Source organism: Topomyia yanbarensis, chromosome 3 (assembly GCF_030247195.1).
Source record: "Topomyia yanbarensis strain Yona2022 chromosome 3, ASM3024719v1, whole genome shotgun sequence".
Taxonomy (NCBI): domain Eukaryota; kingdom Metazoa; phylum Arthropoda; class Insecta; order Diptera; family Culicidae; genus Topomyia; species Topomyia yanbarensis.
The window spans coordinates 364,867,019-364,890,261 of NC_080672.1; the positions used below are offsets into that span (position 1 = coordinate 364,867,019).

General features: G+C 36.7%; 1 protein-coding gene across 1 annotated transcript in view; it reads left to right on the forward strand.

The window, feature by feature from the left end:
- LOC131694082 (fringe glycosyltransferase) overlaps nt 1-10,136 on the forward strand; it is a 452,643-nt gene extending 442,507 nt beyond the window's left edge. The window contains exons 6-8 of the mRNA XM_058982458.1: nt 8,744-8,924; nt 9,113-9,207; nt 9,273-10,136. Of these exons, the coding sequence (XP_058838441.1) occupies nt 8,744-8,924; nt 9,113-9,207; nt 9,273-9,425 (429 nt within the window). The 3' untranslated portion in view covers nt 9,426-10,136. The remainder of the gene's footprint in view (nt 1-8,743; nt 8,925-9,112; nt 9,208-9,272) is intronic.
- Nucleotides 10,137-23,243: the final 13,107 nt, after the last annotated feature.

Genomic DNA, 23,243 nt, shown 5'->3' on the forward strand with positions numbered 1-23,243 from the left:
TTTACGTGTAGTTAGTCGCTGGAAAGATGAGTCAAGAGATTGCATTCTTTGGAATAATGATTTTCCATCTTCAGTATCCCTGTGCCGACCAGTAAAATTAATTTTCAAGAAGGAAAATCCTGAACTAACAAAGGATGAAGTTGCCGCGATGAACAAGCAAATCGATGAATTAGTCCCGACTATAGTAAATGTTAATATGCGCAAGATTCCGATTAGTTCAAGCTTCATATTTTCCATGGTTGATACGAAGGTAGTGAATGACGTAACAGGCACACCGTCTCAAGCGTGTTATATATGCAAACGCTCCGGAAAGCGATTGAATGATCCTTTACTGGAAGCCAGCGATCCACCGGATAGTTTATATGTTTTTTCACCTTTACATGCATTAATACGAGCAATGGAGTTACTATTGAATATTGCTTACCGTTTAGCTCTAGCAAAACCGCGTTGGCGCGTAGGCAAAAATACCAGCGAGCTTAAGGAACGACAAATAAAAATTCGACAAGCGTTACGTGACTGTTTAGGTCTTCGTATTAGCGAACCTTTGCCAGGTGGCGGAAATTCTAACGATGGTAACACAGCTCGAAAATTTTTCAGAAACCGAGATGTCGTTGCAGAAGAAACCGGGTTGGACGAAATGTTGCTAGAACGTATGTATGTGCTATTAACAATCATCAACAGCAAATTGGGAATTAACGCGGATGCTTACCGGAGTTACGCCGAAGATACACGATTGCTTTATGTACGCCTGTATGGTTGGTACGCTCTCTCACCAACCGTGCATAAACTCCTGGTCCATGGAGGAAGCATTATTCAACATAACATGCTGCCAGTAGGTATGTGCAGTGAAGAAGTTCAAGAAACCAGGAATAAAAGTATTCGCAGATTCCGAGAATTCCACGCACGCAAATTCGATCGACTCGTCAATCTTGATGACGTTTTCAAGAGACTTCTTGTTTCATCAGATCCTATAATTTCTCTTAAATGTAAACGTCGAATTCAACGAGCACCGCTGGATATACCTGAAAATGCAATGCATCTACTTTTGAATTAATTGGCATTGAATAAATTCTCCTTATATAAATCATAAATTGTTGTCATAGCCAAATTATTTTTAATGAACACATTCTGTATTGTTGATATGTAAGCAAAACAGAAAAGGAAATACAAAGGCTTTAGGCAATTTCTTTTATGTCGCAATGCGATAAAATTTAAAACTTTGGTTAGTAAATTTAAAATTACATGCTTAAAAAAATAATATTTTCCAATTTTTGCTCAAATATACTTAAAAGTATGTTCTTTTCTATGGTTCAATCCGAACTTACTTTTATTTGCCCCAATCAGAGATAATGACATTTGAAAAAGGGCTATTTATGAGCGAAAAGTTTCCATAACTTTTGAAAGTATAAAGTTAGACTTTCAGAGTTATGAAAAAACGTGGATTGAAGTTTTCTAAAAGCTGTTCAAAGGTTGTTTTAACAAAATATAAAATTTCTTTCGAACATTAACAAGTCTCAATTTTACATTTGGATTACTACTTGTAATGAACTTAAGCAGTTCATCTGTCTTTTTACCAGCAATAAGCAAATTCGCCAACTCTCTTCGACTAATATCCATATTTACTAGTTTTATTTAAAACGAATAAAATCAGAAACCTTTTTACATTTCTTATAAAAGAAATGTATAGAATTCGCTCAAACTTTCAAGAATTTTTCCGAGGCCCGGAGGGCCGAGTCTTATATATCAATCGACTCAGCTCGACGATTTGGGACAATGTCTGTGTGTGTGTGTGTGTGTGTGTGTCTGTGTGTGTGTGTGTGTATGTAACGGACAGATTCTCATTCGTGTTTCTCAGCAATGGCTGAACCGATCTTATCCAAATCAATTTTAAATGAAAGAACTAAAAAACAGTATGAACGCTATTAATTTTTTTTTGATTCTGATGTTTAGTTTCCAAGATATGAATGCTTGAATGCGTAAAAATGGTGTTTTTTTCAGTTTTTTTTAAATTATCTACCGAAATTGACAACATAGATTAACAATTTATATGTTTTTAGACAGCTTTAACGAATACCTTTCGAACAAGCTATAGATTGTTGAAATCGGACTATTATCCAAAGAGATATTTAACATTAAATGCGGACGAAAGATTTTTATCATTTCCCATTGCCAGAAATATGACCAAAAACATGTAATCTATTATTAACTCCAAAACGGCTTATTTTAGGTCAATAGTATTTTCGAAGAATTTAATGGAGGTAATATGCCCTTTCTTTTGGTATTGTACTTTTGCTGATTAATCCCCCTATGAGTGAGATATTTTCACAAATTTTCTTGGAAGTGATTATATCGAAATGATGTCTTCAGCAAATTTGTAGCTCTTACTTTTGCAAATTACTTTACTGAAGACTTCAAATATCTATTTTGAATACTTTAAAAGTTATAGCTTGTTGTTTGTTGATTACTCTTTGTCGCCTATTTATTGTTCAATATAGTAATAATCCATTGAAATAAGCTAAACATTATTTCGATAAAACTAATTTTGTATTTCATTTTACTATCTACAATCGCTAGAAATAATCACCGAACACTTCCAAGTTGTCTGGAAGGAACTTGATAACTTATCAGTACAAAAATGTTCATTTGTGCGAACCTTCTAACTGCAATTTTTCTAACTTAAAACCATCGGATCGATCTGAAACATATCGGAAAATGGAAAGCGAAATAAATAACTCCAAGCAACGGCGTAGCCAAGAGAAGGTTTTGGGGTATAACACCATACAACCCCCCACCCCCCCACCACACCCAAAAAAATATTGGATTTAAGTTGAAAATTTATTGATTCAGACTGATTTAATTCAATATTACAATAACAATTATCTGATCCGTAGATTGATAACCTGTTGTTGTAAACGTCATGAGGAGTTTTGATAAATTGTCGGAATGGGGCCCTGATATGTAACTGATCTATTGGTCTTGATTTCAAAGTTGTCTAATAGCATCAATATCAAATTCCTGCCTGAAAACATTCCAATAGAAAATTCCAGAGTTCTGTAATCAATCATAATCCTCAGATTTATTTTCAAATTGAGCTCGTTTTTGTAGAAACGCACTGTAATAAGGGTCTTTATTTAATAGGAAGCGAAGTTAAAATTGATTTAATGTCTATGAAACATAGAACTGCTCACCAAGAAAAATGCATAACTTTCAACATTTGCTAAAAATGTTTTTGCCTTTCTCATTCACTCTAAAATTCGTCAATCTTATCCCGATCCGGAGGGCTGAGTGTCATATGCCAATCGACTGAGTTCGTCGAGATCGAAAAATGTCTGTGTGTGTATGTATGTGTGTATGTGTGTATGTGTGTATGTAGAAAAAAATGTGACCTCTGTTTCTCAGAGATGGCTGGACCGATTTGCACAAAGTTAGTCTCAAATGAAAGGTACAACCTTCCCATCGGCTGCTATTGATTTTTTTTTTATTGATTGGACTTCCGGTTCCGGAGTTACGAGTTGAAGAGTGCAATCACACAGAAAATTCCCATATAAACTGAAATGAAAAATTTTCAAAATCAAATTTATATTTTTGATGCCAAATGACTTTAAAATGCATGAAACATTGAGATGTTTGACAAAAATTGACTTCTTTGGACTTTGGTACATTTTTGCCTTTCTCATATAGAAAGGTTATGCAATCACTCTAAAAATCGTCAATCATACCGGCCCGGAGGGAGTATGCAGTGAGGGGTTGCTACTTTAAAATTAAAACTAGTTTAAAATTCCTTAACAAGTTGAAAATTTTCGACAGGACCTGGACCTCCCGGATCTTTCTCTATGTTCCGCCGCTGGTTTCAAGCGATGTTTCAGTATCACATAGCATCTCAAGATCGTGGCTGTCGATTCATTGTATGTATGTGTAAATCTTACTGAACATGTAATATTCATTTCCACCATTGTATTGAACATAACCAGGAATCGTAGTCTGGACAAATGAGACAAGCACAATTGCACCACTAGGTGGATTAAAACAGGTTTTTATTTTGGGAATGCGTCGAGTTGAGACGAAAACGTAATATGATTAATAACGAGGATAACACTTTCCGAATGTAGAGAGAAATTTATGAAAAATGACGATTTCCATTCGACTCTAGCAGGTTCTGATCGATTTTGATGAGTATTTGATTTTTGTTATATGCCAATTATAGGTCAAGATAGCATCATTTTGAAACCGCCAATTTCGGAGGTTTAGTATCTTCGATATGTTTTACAAACGTTAAACAGCGCATCATTTGATAAAATAATTTTGACGGTATATCGTCCAAGAAGTATTTATGGTGAATTTTCTAAGGTTAATATTCATGACTACAATAAAGTCTCAACAAATTCGCTAAAGACACGAACTCTGTTACTATTTTCTGAAAAATTAATTCTGCATAATTTTAAAACTTCAAAAATTACGGTTTCGGAATTATGCCATTTGGACAGTATGATCGATTTTCACCAAACCGAATTTCTGGCTACGCCGCTGATTTCAAGTAAGTAGAAACAAAGTCGTTCTACACTCGTTCAAAAGAAAGTTCTTCGAATGCTGAATATCTAATATAACACATTGAAACCCCGATTTTATCAGCCAAATATGAACATATGTTTGATGGGCTCTAGCAGACGAACAAGACTGAATTCGAGTAAATCCTTTCTTGAGCATGTTTTCCTTATCATGAAGATATGCGAAATATGCGAAAATAAAAAGTTCATCATAATCAGAAATAGTTATCAGACTACATCAAGGGACGAGAATAATATTTTAACAGCTTCAGTTTATTATAAAGAAAAAAAATGCCCGATTTAGTCAATGTCCCCATTTTGTCAGCCTAAAATACACCATGAGACTGATAAAAATGGGTCTTTATTGTATCGCTGTGTTTCACATTAATAGGTACATTTCTTTTTTGGAGATTTTTTTATTGCATCGAACTACAACAATTTTTAGGTAGTTTTCAAGGGGTTATTTTATAGACTTCTTCCAAAATTTGGCGAACCTATTCCAATTCATAGACCAATTAATTGGTATAGTTAAGGGTTTATTTGATGCAGATATAGAAAATACTGAAATTTTCAGTTTTTTTCCTACACAATATTACGAAAGCTTATTAAAACATTTTTCCTAATAAGTTTGTGAAAATTATAAACTATTTGAAATTTTTTAATAGTTTAATTTTTTATTTAACCGTGATTTTTTAATAAATAGTGACCATCGCTTCACAACGTAGTCTATTTTTCATGGCTTGCGGTGAGCACGATCTCTCGAATTGCTGAACTGAAAATTATGGAATAGAAATTAATTTTTAGTATTCTTTACAGACCCGCTGGTGCCCTAAGACGATTTCGCTAGATTTTCAGAGCACTGTGCACCCATTGCATTAACGCAAGTGACGGAAGGTTATCGAAAAGTTTCGTGAAAATGAAAATTCCAGTAATTATGATGATTTTTCCAAACGGTTCGTTTTCGTGGGGTTTTTATTTGTTCTTTGGCATTAGGATTAGCGATAATAATTCAAATCAAGGATACTACTGGAAAGTCACCTTTAGAAAAAGTCGATTTTTTCGCTTTCCCATTGATTTGGTTTGAGATTTCTAGCACTGATGTTGTCCTATGCTGATTTGAGCGATTCTCTGAGTCCTGCCACTATCCCATGTAGTATGTGTTATCAAAAACATCGCGAAGCATCAAGTTCTAAATGTTCTCAAACGATATAATATCCGAAGAGAGTGATAAGAGTTATAAGAAATGTCTCATCACACTGTTAGGTGGATTAAAAACGTTTTTGACAGTCGTTTCACTTATGCAAAGCTTGCTGCGATGAGAAAATGATATTTGAAAGTGGCTTTTTTCATAATACAACGATATGTGTGTAAATGCTTTAATGCGTTGAACCTGCAAAACTACAAACTTTAAATCTAAATTGCAAATTTTAAAAAAATATCGTATTCGCCAATTTTTGCTCAAATATACTAATAAGTATGGTCTTTCATGTGGTGGAAACAGAATTCAATTTTAGGTGCCCGCATCAGCGATATTGAGCCTTGAAATAGGCTATTTTTTTAACGAAAAGTGTCCATAACTTTTTAAAGAAAAAAGTTAGACCTTCGGTGTCTTGGAGAAAAATACTCGGCTTGAAGTTTTCAATAAGCTGTTCAAAGGTTGTGTTAACAAAAAGTAAAAGATACGAAAGTTATACTAAAAAAACGTTTTTTTCAGGAACACCCTAATCTTTTTTTTTTAAATTTCTTGTATAACAAAAACTAAAAGAGATAGAGCTTTAATATGTTCAACAAATTTATTCAAAATAAGTTACTTTACAACTTTGTGGAAGACTGTGGAGCTCTATCTTTCATCAGTAAAAAGTTTATTTTCGTATTTTAGATAAATTAGAACCACCCTAATAACTATTCCAATAAAAAGAAGCATCTTCTAAAGTACACAAATTCATCCTAAGACATGATACGGCTAAATTATACAGGTTTGTCAGAAAGTAAAAATTCCTCCTAAATTAGCGATCTGGACCACTGTGCAATTGGGCCATACAGTTACCCTTTGTAGAAACTAGGTAAGGTGTGTAAAATACTAAGAGAATTATGAAAATGATTCTTGCGATGGGGATGCTGAAAAGTCTTCCTACTGTAGAAAGACTCCGTATGATCTCTCGATGTATTCCGCGTACAAATAATTACAAATATTCTTTTAACGAAACGCTCAGAGAAGCAATACCAGAGAGGCCACGCCACCGGTCACCGCTAATTTCTACGCTCCCTTGATCACTAAAGACTAAAGTCTGGCAATCCCGTTGAGGGAACATTTCCCAATAAGCCAATATATTTTCAAAAGAGGAAATTATTTCCTCTCCAAAGCTTCCTAGTAAAGGCCTGAAGGTGTCCCTTGATTAACCTTCAAATCTAATATCTCGAGGAAGTGCTGTTACAAAACCGAAGTAAGTGGCTTCTGCACTCGGAAATTTTAGAAACGGCTTGAAATTTGCAACAATTTTAATATGACCATCTTGAACAAGGGTAGATACGGCCTGAATTCCTACTTCACCAGCGCATTATATTCTTTTATTTATTTATTAGAATAATTTATCTGAAAAAAATAGTCTTAATGAATAGCAGGAGTGAAGTCATAAATCTAAGTTGTAGTTGGCGCTCTTATGGAGACACGGGCTGGTGCTGGTATCTACTGTCGTGAAATGAGATTGAAACAATCTCACTCGACAGATAGATACTGTACTATATGCCAAAGAGAAATTTTCGCGATTATGTGCCGGGTAGAATCAGCCCTCCAACAGAGTAGCGCAATTGTGATTTCGAGTTTTCGGCCGTCCTTACATAGACGACACCGTGTTTGGCATGTTGATTGAAACTCTGAAACATACTGAAGATTCTTATTCAATGTGGTAAAGAGCTTCAGGCTTTCTTGCAGGCGATTTGAACTACTTGTGAGTTTAACTTACCTGCTGTTTGTTTTGGGCTATTATTTTTCTCACTCCTTCAATTGTACTTCCTTCCGCTCTGGAAATGATGAGAAGACATGGCAAGGCCCAAATCCCCGACTACAAACAGGGAACGTGCTATTTGAGCGAATATATTTGCTGATTCCTGATTCCAGGTAGCTTCAGTTTAACGAACAGCTGTTCAAGCGAATTCTTCACGGGTGTTGCATCGATAAAACTGTTTAATATATGAATGATACAGCGATGAGTACACCCCCACCGTGAGATTTGCCGCTGTTCTTATAACTGCGATCGTTTCTATAAACAGCATTTAAATCTCCAAAAAGTTGTCGAGAATGAATCCTATCATCTAACTAGGTCTCGGTGAGCACGATTGTGTCGTAATGAGAGGTAGAGATAGACAGAAAAAGTTCATCGATTTTTGTGCAGAGCCCTCGGATGTTTTGGTAATAAATAGCCAGTTTGTCAACTGAGTCTGCATCGCAAGTTTACTCCTCAGATTCCGTCACGTCAATCCAAGCATGATCGTCGGGTGATCCGTGCGCTTGGGACGTGTCATTATGATCAGACAAAGGGATGTGTGGCTGAAAGGTGGCATTACTCGAAAGGCGAGCAGTGCCATTTGAAGCTTCAGCAGGACATATACTGCTTCTTATGTCTCCTGGCGAAAATAATCTACAAGCAGGAAGAAACTTTTGTATCCCGCTGGCGGAAGTTGAGCATATTTAAAACAGGCGAAGAATGCTATTGGTACTGTTTTAGTTTTGGAATTGTTTTTTAAGAACATTTTAAAAATTTTCTTCAGGTTTTTGAGACTATCCTTAATTATCAGAATTTATACATATATGAATTAATTTTAAAGCCCCTCACGAAGCAAAATCCTTGCTACGGGCCTGCGTTGAGTAACTCTTGAATGTTGTTGAAGGTATCCCATTTCAGAGTAGCTTTCCCGTAGTGAAAGGAAGCTAGGTCTCACCAGAACAGCAACAATTTACAAACATTACTTGACGTAAATATCTTAATTCACAAAGTCCATTGTTACGAAAATTTCACTTTTCAAACCACATGTGTAAATCGCCTGCCAAACCAAGTATTTTTTTCCGAAACTATGACAACTTTTATTGTTTGTATTTATCTTGAACCTTTACTTTTCCAGTTCCTTTAAAAAGAAGAAGCGTTTTGATTTTCGCAGGTATACAGCTATTCAACATACTATTTTTGATCCTTCCATTTCAGACCAAGTCATCGGCGGAGGTGAACAAAAAGGTCACCTTTTGGTTCGCTACTGGTGGAGCCGGATTCTGCATTAGCCGGGCGCTGGCACTGAAAATGTTACCGATAGCTAGCAGCGGCAAGTTCATGGCCATAGGCGATAAGATTCGCTTCCCCGATGACGTCACCATGGGTTTCATCATCGGTAAGTGACTCTTCAGTAACTGTCAAGACCCGAACCGAATGATCCGTTATTGAAAAACTGTCGAAGCCTACTTAGAAAGAATATGTCTAGCTATGGCTTACTTCCTGTAGCGAACGATCAGTCAGTAACGGATCAGGCTGTATTATTAAACGTGTTTTTAAACGAACATTTCTTTAACTCAATTCCAGAGCACATCCTGAATGTTCCTTTAACCGTGGTGGATGCGTTCCATTCCCACCTAGAACCAATGGAGTTCATCCGACCGGAAACGTTTCACGATCAGGTAATATCCACAACCAATCAATAAGATCAATAACTAAAGGTACTCTTTTTTCCTCCTACTCCCAGGTCTCCTTCAGCTACGCCCGGATGAAGAACGAGTGGAACGTGGTCAAGGTGGACGGGTTCGATCTGAAAACGGACCCGAAACGGATCTACTCCCTGCACTGTCATCTCTATCCGTTCTTCAGTATATGTCCGAAAACGATCAAACGAAGATGATGAGAACGACGGTAGCTACGCCACCGAGCAACCGCGGGGCCCTGGGTCCCCTCGCGGAACCGACCTCTGTACAGATAGCGATAGGGGAGCGCAAAACCAAAATGTTTCGTCGTGTGTCACGGTCGTTTATGAAACCACGCGACGCGGGGGAAAGAATAGGAACGGCTTTCGTCCCGGTTCGGACGAAAACAAAACTACATTCTGTCTGTGATTAAACTATTAAGTTTTATGGTAAGAATAATGCGGAAAAGGGAAAGCGAATTCATTCGAAAATCATGTGAACATGTGAATAAGGGCCTACCTAAAAGTGTAGGTCATCTAGTCTCACTTAAACTCGAACGTGTGTATGAAAGAATTAGGAAGACAGATTATTAACTGAAGAAAATAATAAAACTAGATACGAGCAGTTGCACTGTCCTGTAACAATAAGTGGTAGCTTGAAAATCAAGTTCTTCCTGTTAGCTCTTAGGGATGCAAAAACTACTGTGCAAAAGCTAATGAAGTGTAAATAGTAATTCGAAAAATAAGCGTACTAAAATGGTCCTCGAAACGATGTGCTCTAATAGAAGTTATATGTGTATAAAGTTAATGCAGCAATAATCCTAGAATCAACCTGTAAATTTGACGACGAAAGTAGCATTTTTGTTTTTATATTGTATGCAACGATTGATTATTGTTAACGTAAAGCGAAATTGTGTTAATAAACTAGTAATTGAGAAATACGCGCGTTCTGTTATCTGTGCATCCGAACGGTCTGTCCAATGTTGATGACTTGGTTCCTCCGGTTTTACAAGTGTCAAGGTTGGATTGCGAAGCAGTCCTCCCAATAATACAATTTCAATGGAAATAGCATCATTTTATTACCCAATTCTCTGCTCTGGATTGACACACGAACTATGCCAGTAAGAGCAATGATGCTCCGAAATCCACTTGAAAATGAAGGAAATGAGAAATATCACCTGTCGTAATTGGGCAGTCATATAGAGCGGTTTCGTCTATTCTCGCTACTGACGTTGTTCCGGTTCGTTAAAAAACCTATTTGTCATTATTAAAGTTCCGATTGTGACCAACTGAAGATACTGCTCAAACTAGGCAACGCCGGTTTCGATTAGAACTGGGTGATGGTTGAGGAAGGTGTGCAAGAAAAATAATATCTAAAGAGCCCAATGTCTACGATTTTCTGTGGGAAACGGACGCTTAACGAGGTGCGCAGCCGGTAACGGTAGATGTTGCGACGAACGCGACGAGTGTGAGAGATGGCTGATTAACAATGGTTCCCATTTTCGTAATCAATAAATCATCGAAAATTATTGGTCAGCCGGAACTTTCAATGCTTTAGTCGGCCCTAGCCTCCATCGGACTTTTTTTTACTGGAGGTTCTCACAAAGAGAAAATTTCAAGATGAGCCAAGTTTCAGGTTATTGTGATAGGATTTGAATTAGACCTTGAATTTAATTTTTGCCATGTGACTTATCAGCTTGGAAAAGTATTGGAACCGAGATTGAAACTTCTATCGTCTAATTGAAGCTTTAGCCAATTTAGAATCGTAAGTCCCTGCCAGGTCTGTGTGCAAGGGGGGGGGGGGGGAGGTTGGGGGTTCAAACTCCCCATGAAGGTTTTGAATTACTTTTAAAAATGTATAAACTTCCTGTTCAGGAAAAAAAATATACTGCAAACTGTTTTGACAAATAAAATGTCATTTGAATTCGGTCACTCTAGAAACAAGTCAATGAAGAAACTTTGTGAGGGTGGCTGGAAAGGAATGTATGTCAAGTTGGACGGCTACTCTGAAGGATCGGTTCACGTTTCGACAAGCTTCGATACAGGCACATAGCCAGAGAGGGGGGGGGGGCTAGGGGGCTAAAGGCTCTCTCGAAATTTGTGGCTCATTTGGTTTGAACAAATTATTGAGAAAAAGTTGAAGAAGGCTATTGGCGAATCAAAGCGTGATTGACTCACAGATGGCACTATGTAACAATGATGATGGGAAATTTGACATCCGTCAAAATACGATGAATTTTTGGTGTTCAAGAAAAATTCTCTAATATCTTCAACTGGAAATCCAAAATGGCAAGAAAAACGTTAGGTTAGTTATAGAAATCTATCAAATATAACTACAAAAATCTGACGTTACTTAAATAGTTTTATAATCGCTGACATTGGTTATATTTCAGAAATGAAAAAATGTGTTGTTTCCGCATGCCTGAGCTATTTTGGTGCAACCGGAAGTTTTACCTGTGGTTTTACCACCTTTTTCAAAGTTCCCTATCCAGTGGTACATAAATGAACGCAGCTCTTGCACTTATCCGGTAAGCGCCGAAATTATATGTTCAACTCATTTTACGTCGCACAGTGGCGGATTTCCCTAAAAACCTGGCCAAAAGTCGAAAATGGTTTTGATTGATCTACAAAGGTACATACCACGGTTTTTTGGGGCGCAGATTACGATTTTGATGTCAGATTTTCGAAATTCAAAAAGGGCGGATAGAAAATGGCCGGCATTTTAATATAAATATAATTAAATTTTCACGAATGAATGGTTTTGATGGTTTCCATTGTATGCCAATACCGTTTATAATGTATCGAATTTCAAATGGTGTATAGTTAAATGATATAATTTGTTGATTTGTACGCAATAAGATATTTGGGTGTCTAGATGATGTAGCTTTTATGAGAATTGATGTTATTAGTCATTTCAATCTATGTATTTTGAAATATTATACAACATAGTTATAAAACTGTTCAACTCTCTGTACGATTATTATTCAATTGCAGTCCCATGCACATATTTCTCAAAGAACAAAAAATAGTATTTTTTAAAATTATAGAAAATAAGCCGATTATGCAACGAGATGCATGGATTGAAAATTGACAACAAGTTAGCATGCAAATTGTAGTAACTAAAAAATGAATATGACAAAAATACGAAGACAAGTGAAATTCCCTAAGATTCATAGCTTTATTTAAATTATTAGACCGAGGATTTGTCCAAAGTCCATTTTTATGATGAAGCGTCTATTTAAATGCATGCGTTATGCTTGGTTAGAACATGCTTGTACTGCTTCCTGGTATAGTTGTGAGCAACTACGTTTTGTTGTCATGCTTGCTGACATACTACGACTGATAGCCTTCTCACAAACAAATTCGCCAAGCTGGAGTGTACGCCAAAGTGAGATTTTTAACCAAATTCACGGCCGGAGATCCCAGTATTCTTTTGCACTACTCTACTGATTTTCGCTCGTAAAATCTAGTCATATATTTCACTTCTAGATTTGTTTTGCATTGCATGATCAAACGTCATAGTTTCCCGGTAACTTTTAACCATGATATTCGCAATCGATTTTTGAAATTTGGGACCTTTGGCGTTTATTTCTTTTGACCTCTTTGGTTTTCAATATGAACGACCAAAATTATTTACGTTTCTTGCGTTCCACTTTTGATAACTTTTGAAAATGTTTATGAATATCGATGAAATTTTCACTACTATATACTCAATTCTTCCTGTTCAAAACGCAGTATTGTGCGACTCGCTATTTCAACCGGAGGTGCAGCAGTAATTAAAAGTACGAGTCTAAATTGTAAACTGAAAATCATATAATCCGTCTCCACTTAATCAAAGATTACTAAAAAACGGGCAAATTCGGGCAAGAGTTCGATTGATTTCCAAATAGAGAATCGTTCAAGGAACACAAATTGCCTTGAAACATAGTGGACATACGTGGACAAAAAAAGTATTTCAATAATTTAGCAAAAATGTTTGCTGAAACCGTCTGCTACAAAATCGTGAAAGTTATTGACGTTTTCTATAAACAAACAAAATAATATCTTTTGACATCAATACATATAAATAAAGCACATTCCATTTTGTAGCCTGTCGGCTGTTCCAGAATATTTTGTAAAACGGTTTTCGGCGATTCAGTCAAATAATGCAGCACAAACGACGTATGTTTATGTTATCCAACGTTTCGACAATTTATTTTGTCTTCTTCACAGGAATCTGGTAAAGTTTGTTACATATAAGAAATAATTTCCGTTAGGAGCACTTTGAATGATTTGTTGGAAATACTTACAATAGGTTACGTTTGTTTGTCTAGTATGTGTTTGTGTGAACAGCGTAAGTGTCTTATTTTTAGAGCGGAAAGTATCGTCCTATTTTAATTTGATAATGTAAATTGAAATCTTTTTGTAAAAGTTATGAAAAGTAAGTGACTTACAGCATTTGTATTATCATCACTTTCCTAAAACTGCTTTTTTGAATATAAATTTGTTTGTCTTATTTTGCGGAGCGTCTTTTTGACGGTTGGTTCAAGTATACTGTGGTTTTTATACAAGTGTAGATTGAAGACGTCAAATGAAATTGTCAGCATTTATGTTTTTTGCCTTTCTCAATAGAAAGGTATTGCAATTGCTCTGAAGACCGACTTTTTAACGGAGGCCCGGAGGGCCTAGTGACATATACCATTCGATTCAGTTCGTCGAGTTCGGCAAATGTCTGTGTGTGTATGTATGTGTGTATGTATGTGTGTGTGTGTATGTGCGTATGTGTGTGTGTATGTGACCAAAAATGTCACTCATTTTTCTCAGAGATGGCTGAACCGATTTTGACAAACTTAGTCTCAAATGAAAGGTGCAACGTTCCCATAGGCTGCTATTGAATTTCTAATGGATCCGATTTCCGGTTCCGGAATTACAGGGTGATAAGTACGAACACGCAGAAAATGTCGATTTTAATAAATTCTGCAATGAACGTATAAAGGTGAAATTTTTTCCAAAATATGACCACAACTGCTTCGATTTGTAGTATTAGGTCACTAACATCCATTCAAAGTCTATTTGGCCACATTGGCCACCATCCTCGGTTCCGGAAGCCCCGGCGGAAGTATCTAAATTCAGAATAACAGTCACATCGGTTTCTCGGAGATGGCTAGACCGATTCGACTAAACTTGGCCTCAAATGAAAGGTATTGCGTCCCCGTAAATGGCTATTTAATTTCATCCCGATCCGACTTCCGGTTCCGGAGTTACAGGTTGTGGCGTGCGATCACATAGCAAATTGCGATTCAAACCGATACTCCGATGAAAGCAAAAAAGGTAAAAATTTCGCTAAAATGTCTCTCAAACTACTTAAATTTGCTGTTCTAGGTCACCGACGGCCAACCAAACTTTCGTTGACTACATTGACCACCATAGACGGTTCCGGAAGTGCCCGGGAAAAGCGGCCATCTTTCAAAATTTACGAACTCACATCAGTTTCCCGGAAATGGTTGGCCCGATTTTCACAAACTTAGTCCCAAATGATAGCGATTTCGCACCTTTTTGCCTTTCTCATATAAAGAAAGGCTATACAATCACTGTAAAAATCGACTTTTTAACCGAGGCCCGGAGGGCCGAGTATCATACACCATTCGATTCAGTTCGTCGAGATCGGCAAATGTCTGTGTGTATGTATGTGTGTGTGCGTGTATGTGTGTGTGTGTCATTTAAACTCACACAATTTTCTCAGAGATGGCTGAACCGATTTTTGCAAACTTAGTTTCATCTGAAAGGTATAACGCTCCCATAAGCTGCTATTGAATTTTTAGTTGATCCGACTTCCGGTTCCGGAGTTACGGGTTGAAGAGTGCGGTCACACAGCAAATTCCCATATAAAATGGTACCACCATGATGATGATGTAAAACATATTAAAATTGATGTAACATTACTCTGGTTTGCGGGTCTGGATCACTAATGGTCAATCAAAGCAGCTTTGACCACATTGGCCACCTATGACGGTTCATGACGCCCCCGGGGAACCCGCCAAGTTCCTAAGCTAATATCACACCCATTCCCCAACGAATTCTCTACCGATTTTTACAAACTTGATTTCAAATGAAAGATGCAGTAATACCAGTGACTGCTGCTGAATTTCATTCGGTTCTGACTCTTGCTTCCGGAGTTACAGGGGTGTTAGTAAGGATACACTGGAATTTCCCATATAAATCGGTACAATCGTAATACCTCAGAGGCTAAAAACTATTAAAATGGTCACCAAATTACTTCTAATCGCAGATCTAGATTACTGATTGCCAATCAAACATTCTTTGAATATATTGTCCACTATCGACGATTCCGGAAGTCCGGAATTCCGGGCATATTCCACAATTAAAGTCACATCGGTTCATCGGGGATGACTGAACCGATTTTCTCAAACCAAGTCTCAAATGGACGGCAAAATATGCAGTTGAGTATTGCGTCGCCGCCCCTCCCCCCCCCCCCCGCCTTGCCCGGACAACTCCCTCCTTCATCACTCCCCTCCCCTTGGACCACCCTCACGCCCGCATTTCCTTCATCCACCCTGTATACCGAAATAAGATGAAGGATTTCTGACGCATCCTCCACTCCCACTCTACCCATTCCCTGCACTTTCAAACCCATTCCACCAACATTTCAAAATATAATCACAGGAAGATAACATTGAACTCATGCTGATTAAGCTAATTAAATATTATTCTTTTGCCTTTCTTATATAGAAAGTTTATGCAATTGCTCCAAAAACCGACTTTCTAACCGAGGCCCGGAGGGCCGAGTCTCATATAACATTCGACTCAGTTCGCCGAGATCGCAAAATATCTGTGTGTATGTATGTGTGTATGTATGTATGTATGTATGTATGTGTGTATGTGCAGATTTGTTAACAAAATGTCCACATCGGTTTCTCGGAAATGGCTGAACGGATTTTTACAAACTAAGATTCAGATGAAAGGTATAATATTCCCAGATGAAAGGTATTGTTATTGAATTTCATTTTCAACCGACATCTTGTTCCGGATTACGAGTTGAATAATATGGTTACAAAACAAAATTTGTTGATTTGTCCACATCGGTTTCTCGGAATTTTCTGAACCGATTTTGACAAACTTGATTTTAAATGAAAGGTCCATCAGCTGCTGTTGAATTTTGTGTGGATCCGAGTTCTGGTTCCTGAATTACAGGGTGATACGTACGATCACGCAGCAAATTCCGACTCTAACGAATTCTGCGATGAATGTAAAAAGGTGATTTTTTTCCAAAATGAAAACACAACTGTTGAATTTGTAGATCTAGGTCACCAACAGTCATTCAAAGTCTCTTTGGCCACACTGGCCACCATCGACGGATCCAGAAGCATCCACATTCAGAATAACGGTTATATTGGTTTCTCGAAAATGGCTAGACCGATTTGATCAACTTAGTCTCAAATGAAAGGTGTTGCGTCCCCGGAAACTGATATTAAATTCCATCTTCATCCGACTTCCGGCTCCGGAGTTACGGGTTGTGGAGTGCGGTCACATAGAAAACTCCGATTCAAACCGATACCTCGATGAATGCAAAAAGGTGCTCTTATATATACTTACCAAGTGTAATAAGAATGAAAGACATTTCCATAATATTATATTGTACGAACCAGCTATTAAATCATAGTTTGGAGAAATGAGAAAGGCACAATTGCACCTCTAGGTGGATTAAAACAGGTTTTTCTATATAAAAATCCATTTAACTAATTTTCTATTGTGATTAGTGCTATGTTCACTTGTTTAAACATGTTAAGATATGTCTAATGAACAACCTTTGATGATATGTGAGCATGTAGGGTCTATTATATTAGAGTGTAAGGGATCTTCCTATGGAAACATAGCAAAAACACGATTTTTGATTGGAGACACCTCTAAATCATGTCCAAATAACGTCATTTTTGGTGAAAGTTCTAAAATTCACACCTAGAACAAAAATCTGAGCTGACCCATGTATATTTAAAAACTTTTTCAAAATGTGGAAAGGTCTAATGGCCATCTGTTTACACCCTAGGATTTCACCATGTTAGACATAGGGCGCTGATTATGTTTCAGATCATCAATCTAGTAGAAGCGTTTGTTTCGCGAAACGAAATATACCGTTGGATGTGGATGTGTCAGTACCGTCGTGCGGGGCTACTTTGGATATTTACTAACAGACGCGCCTTTATTAGTTTTATTATACCTTTGACATTCATAGAGCCATGTCGTCTAAACATGTTGCATATGCATTTTGTCATTTTTCTTAACGCTGTTTGCTAAAACAAACAAAACACTTCAAGGGTCGATAAAAGTGATTGGAGGCTCGTAAAATAAGACTGCTCAACAAAACAGAAAATCTTAAGTGTACCGAGACCACATACTTTTTTTCGGAAAGAAGAAGAAAAACCTGTTTTAATCCACCGAGCGGTGCAGTTGTGCCTTTCTCAATCATGAACACGAGAATTTTTTAGTTGCTTATATTTATTAAAAGCTTTCAAATGTATACATTACAATTTTATTATACATGATTTGACAACTATATACACGGAACCGTCTATGGTGGTCAATGTAGTCAACGAAAGTTTGGTTGGCCGTCGGTGACCTAGAACAGCAAATTTAAGTAGTTTGAGAGACATTTTAGCGAAATTTTTACCTTTTTTGCTTTCATCGGAGTATCGGTTTGTATCACAATTTGCTATGTGATCACACGCCACAACCTGTAACTCCGGAACCGGAAGTCGGATCGGGATGAAATTAAATAGCCATTTACGGGGACGCAATACCTTTCATTTGAGACCAAGTTTAGTTGAATCGGTCTAGCCCAGAGTCAAAAAAACTCATTTTCATCTCCCAAAATATACCACAAGTGAGATAAAATTCCATTCACCACCAGTTTACCCTGACGAAGCTGAAGTGAACTAACATTTGCCTGCACTGCATTCGATTTTCCAGTGTTTGAATGCGTTTTTTATGTTGCCTTCTACTAGAGATGGGCCATTCGTTCGCGAACGGTTCAAGTGAACTGGTTCTTCGAAGAGAATGAGCGAACGGAAGTTCTTTTTAAAAGAACGGTAGTTCTCAATTCTCTTCAAAGCGAATGAACTGAACCTGACCTAAAGCCGTTTGGCGAGTTTCTCGGACCGATTTTTAGGCGAACGAATGAAAATGAACCGACTTGCCGTCCCACAATCCGCTCTCTGTGCTCTCCCAGAATGGAACCGGCGAAGAACGACTCATCACATTCTCTATTTCTCTAGTTATACATCATGAAGAAATCGCTACCCTTGATGAACTTGTTAAGCATACAGGGGTATAATAGTTTGGGCAGCATCTGTTTGGTTCCTCTCCAAGAATCGAATGTTTTGAGAGACATTCGCTAGATACAAGTAAATTATCAGCTGAACGGAAGAACGGTTCATCTGAACTAGTTCTTTTTACAGAACTGTTCAGTCGGGAATGGTTCTTCGAAGTGAACTGTTTCGCCCATCTCTACCTTCTACATTCATTCGTTCATGCATGCAGTGAATGTAAACAAACACCTAAAAATCCTTTCAGTTCAATTGAACTGAAATGAATGTAAGGAATCTTCGTACATTTTTACGACCGATGGAGAGAAATTTCTCAATATGCATCTCCAAGAAAAAAGTTGCGTGCCATGATGATCGATATTGTTGATTATTTCTGCAAGTGTATTAAAGTGTAGCATTGGTTTTGTACTTCTAAGCTTTAAGTTGAAATACTGGCAATATTTTAAATTATGTAAAAGAACAAAAGGTTTGTTGCAGTATTCACAAAAACTTGCAAGTACTCCAGAGCTAGCAGGGAGAGAGTAGTTTCTTTACTAATTTAATGTGGTTTTTCGTGGTATGTTACTATACTGATCAAATCAACTCTGATACCGAATCTAACCCCACGTTTGTTGGTCTTTAGTAGTCGCAAAACTGCATTGCGAGTTCAGACTAAAAAATATATTAACGGGGGGTTTGATTTTGCAGTATACTACACTGGTCGTTATGACCGCTCAAGCTTGAAGCTAATGAGACTTTTCATCTCAGTACAGTCAGTGGCGTAGCCAGGGGGAGGTTTTGGGGGTTAAGCCCCCCCCCCCCAAACCAAAATTAATTGGATAGAAAAAAAATTGATGCTGACGAATTTAATTTAATATTCCACAAAATATTTTTGGAAAAATATTCTCTGATCACTACATTGATAACTGTGTTTAGAGCGTCATGAGAACTTTTGGAAAATTATGGGAAGGGGATCTTGTAACTTATCTCTTAGCCAAAATCCCATAGTTGTCAAATTTCTTCAATGTAAAATAAAATAACTGTCTGAATTATTATGAGCTCATTTTTGGAAAGATGCTTCAAAATATGGATTAGAGACAATTTTTCGAATGGGAATCTAAATTTGAATTGGTTGATTGCATATAAAACATAAGCTTGTTTACCGAAAACTTACATACATTTCAACATTTGCTGAAAATGTATTTTTTTAGATTGTGTAGAGTTTAGACAAGAATTCAATATGGGTTACAACAAGAATAACATTTCAGAAACTAGTTGAAAGCTGATGTAATTTTGTCTCTAGCAGGTCAGGATCGGTTTTATGAGCATTGGATTGTTGTTGTATTATCAACTATATGAATAGCCTCTTAGCAGGATGCAATGAATGGCGTACTAAAATTTTGTGTACTACGTTCTAGTACTGCAAGTTGTGAGGTTGACTAATAAAGAAAAGTAAAATTAATGCTCGATAAATTTTTAACGGTCACGATCACATTCATTCGAAACTGCCAAATTTCGATGTTAAGTAACATTGAAGAATTTCAAAACGTAAAACTGTTCATCTGCTGATAGAAAAATTTTGACGGTTAATCCTCCTAGAAGTAATTATAGACAAGAATTACTCTTGAACCAAGTTTGGGTCGAGACTTAATGTCTCCACCAAAGTTTTCGAAAGTGCTATTTCAAACAACTTTGTCAAAGACATAAATATCCCACATATTCAGAGTATCGAAATATAGTAGTAGAAAACCTTTACAACAAGCTATTCTGAAATTACTGTATTTGATAAATCTCTTCTGCGGTAATTAAATATTAAATTCACATTGCGTTCAAGGTGCCTTTGAAGCTTACAAAAAAAATAAGGGAATTGAATATAAAACAAATAATTCCCAGATATTAAAAGGACTCAAAAACACAAAGAGTGATTCCATTTTCAGGAGCTAGCATCAATTCGGCGCAAGCTTAGTCCGCCCACCAAGTTAGTGTCGGATTCTGATGAGATGAAGTCGAAACGCAAGTTTCAGTTCCATCCATCCATAATGTAGTTATAGGTTTTGTGTTGTTTCAAACAATTTTATCCGTAGCGCTGAAAAAAATAGTTTTCACCTAAATTTTTATTCACTAAGAAGAAATATAGCAGGCCCAGTCCATTTAAATCCCTATATGTTGAATTCATGTAGCCTTCATATTTTCAACAAAATTGTTTGAAATGACATTATCAAAAACTTTGCTGAAGGCACCATGTCTCTTAATATTTTTGAAAAATTAATTCACCATAATTACCTCTATGAGAGTTAATCACTAAAATTTCTATATCAAAGCAGGCGCTGTTTTATGTTGATAACTTCCCGAAGTTGTCAAACCTTCAAAGTCAAGGATTATTATATTAGGTGATCTTGAACGTTGAAATTTTTTTAGATCATTTATCCCACTTTAAAAGATCGCAATTTTTGACTTCATTGGCATATTATACAAGAAAATAATCTATAGAGGTTTGAAAACTGTTCCATGTTGATCCTTCTTGTTTGTAGACTGGAATTACATCTGTTAGACTTCTTATGTTTTGAGTTTTCAATAATTTATCAAACTCATATTAAATTTTAGCATTTTTTCAAAAAAATTGCGATTTTCATCAAAACCCCCTCCAAACCAAATTTCTGGCTACGCCACTGAGTACACTGTATCTATTGTTTATGCCCAGTTTACATTAGTGCTGGTTGCCATCTGCTGGTGTCAGCATGCTGGCAACCAGCATGCTACCAGCATAATGTCAACGCTTGTCAGCAGCTGGTACCAGCAGATGGCATACGTTTACATTATGCTGGTAGCGTACTGGTTGCCAGCATGATGGCACCAGTAGGGGAACGCGGGGCAAGTCCGACACCTTAAGCGCAATAATTTTTCTAAAATTCCACAAAGTTCCTAAAATTGTATATTCTGTGCATAATCCTTGTTTAGGTGGTTCTTAACAAAATATAATTTTTTCAGCGTTTCAAAAAATTGAATTCATTAAAAATTATTGGTTGCCAAAAAATGGAGAAAAATGTCATTTTAAAAACGCTGCGGGTAAGACCGACACCCCAAAGGGGCAAGAGCGACCCCCTTTTGATCTTTCTTTCTGTCTAATTGTTTCCAATGTATTGTGTATGTGTGATAACGTGCAATTATGTGTATATGAGTATGTGTGATGCAAACGCATACTTTCTGTAGTTTCATCGCGTAGCAAGAGGAAGAGCATTCGAATGCGTGGTGTTATGAATAAATAATGTTTAACGCATGGTTTATATTATGGTACAGGTTTTCTCAAGTAATTCTTTCGAGCTTTATTGCCACTTGTATAGCCATTCTAACGAGGAAAAGCTATTCTGCAAGCAGATTATATACGCTGTTACTAGGACTCATTCACTTAGAAGTGACGCACGCTTCGTAGTAAGCTATCCGGTTCGTGTTGTGATTTTTCGGAACATTGTTGATCAACAATCCGACGGTCAATGAAATTTTTTCATCAATATCATTTCAAAATCTCATATTAGATTATACTTTTCGTTTCTTTTTGTAATATTATTATGAATCACGTTCAATTAATTTTTAATTTTTTTGGTCGGCTTGAGACAATACTGATAAATAAATGCAAAAAACATAGTTTCCGTGTATTTCAATTATTAACATGACGTAATTATAGTATTATTGAACACAACAAATATACCCAGTCGTTTGTATCGAATCAAAAACGAACCCAATTATCTAAACACCGTGTCGGTCTTACCCCACCCAAAACTGTCGGTCTTACCCCAACAGCGCCCATTTTTGTTAAATGCTCAATTAACAGTATTGAAATACTCAAACTTATCTTCAATACATACAAATAACGATATGGAGAGTAGAATAGAATGTGTGACAAAAAAACTGTTCATTTTCAAAGCTTTTGTGTTATTAAAACCTTAAAATGTATCAACTAAAAATAACATCCAAAAGCGCATCAACTTTGCTTTCGCTTGTTTTGTTTATTTTGTTGACGTTTATGAACCCATATGGCATCGATATGTATCGAAATTCCAAAAATAATGGTACTAATAATATCCTGTCATTATTGTATGATTTAAAATTTGATATCTGGGAAAAGTCGTGGGGTGTCGGGCTTACCCAGGGTGTCGGGCTTCCCCCCAGTTCCCCTAGATGGCAACCAGCACTAATGTCAACCCTACATTAACACCTGAGTTGAGCTCTGAAAGCAGCATTGCAACGATAAATTTAATTTTTGGGTCTAGTAGGCTTTATTCATCTTTGACACTCAGAAGCATTACAACAGTAGGACGTCAAGTTGATTCTTTTCTTGAGGCTGTATTTACTACGGCTCCAGCTTGAGATAAGAAGACCCAACAGTCAACTGTACACATTGAAATCAAAAAAGGGTAATCTTGACAGTCACATATTGTACTCAAAATTACATATTTTTTAGATAAAACTTTTCTGGAAAGTTATAATGAGGAAAAACTAATAATTTCAGTTTCAGTTTAATCCAAATTGAATGTAAGTAAAATTCAATAGTAATTCTTCAAAAGGGCTAATGAGACTTTTGTAAACAAACTTATTTCGCTCATTATTCCGCTACCGAGTTGAATTTCATGAAAAATACACATAAATCAACATCTTTATCCTTGGTAGAATCAATTTCAAATGTTTTCTGTGTTGAAATGATAACAAATTAGGAGAAATCAGCAAAACAAAAGTTTGTTTA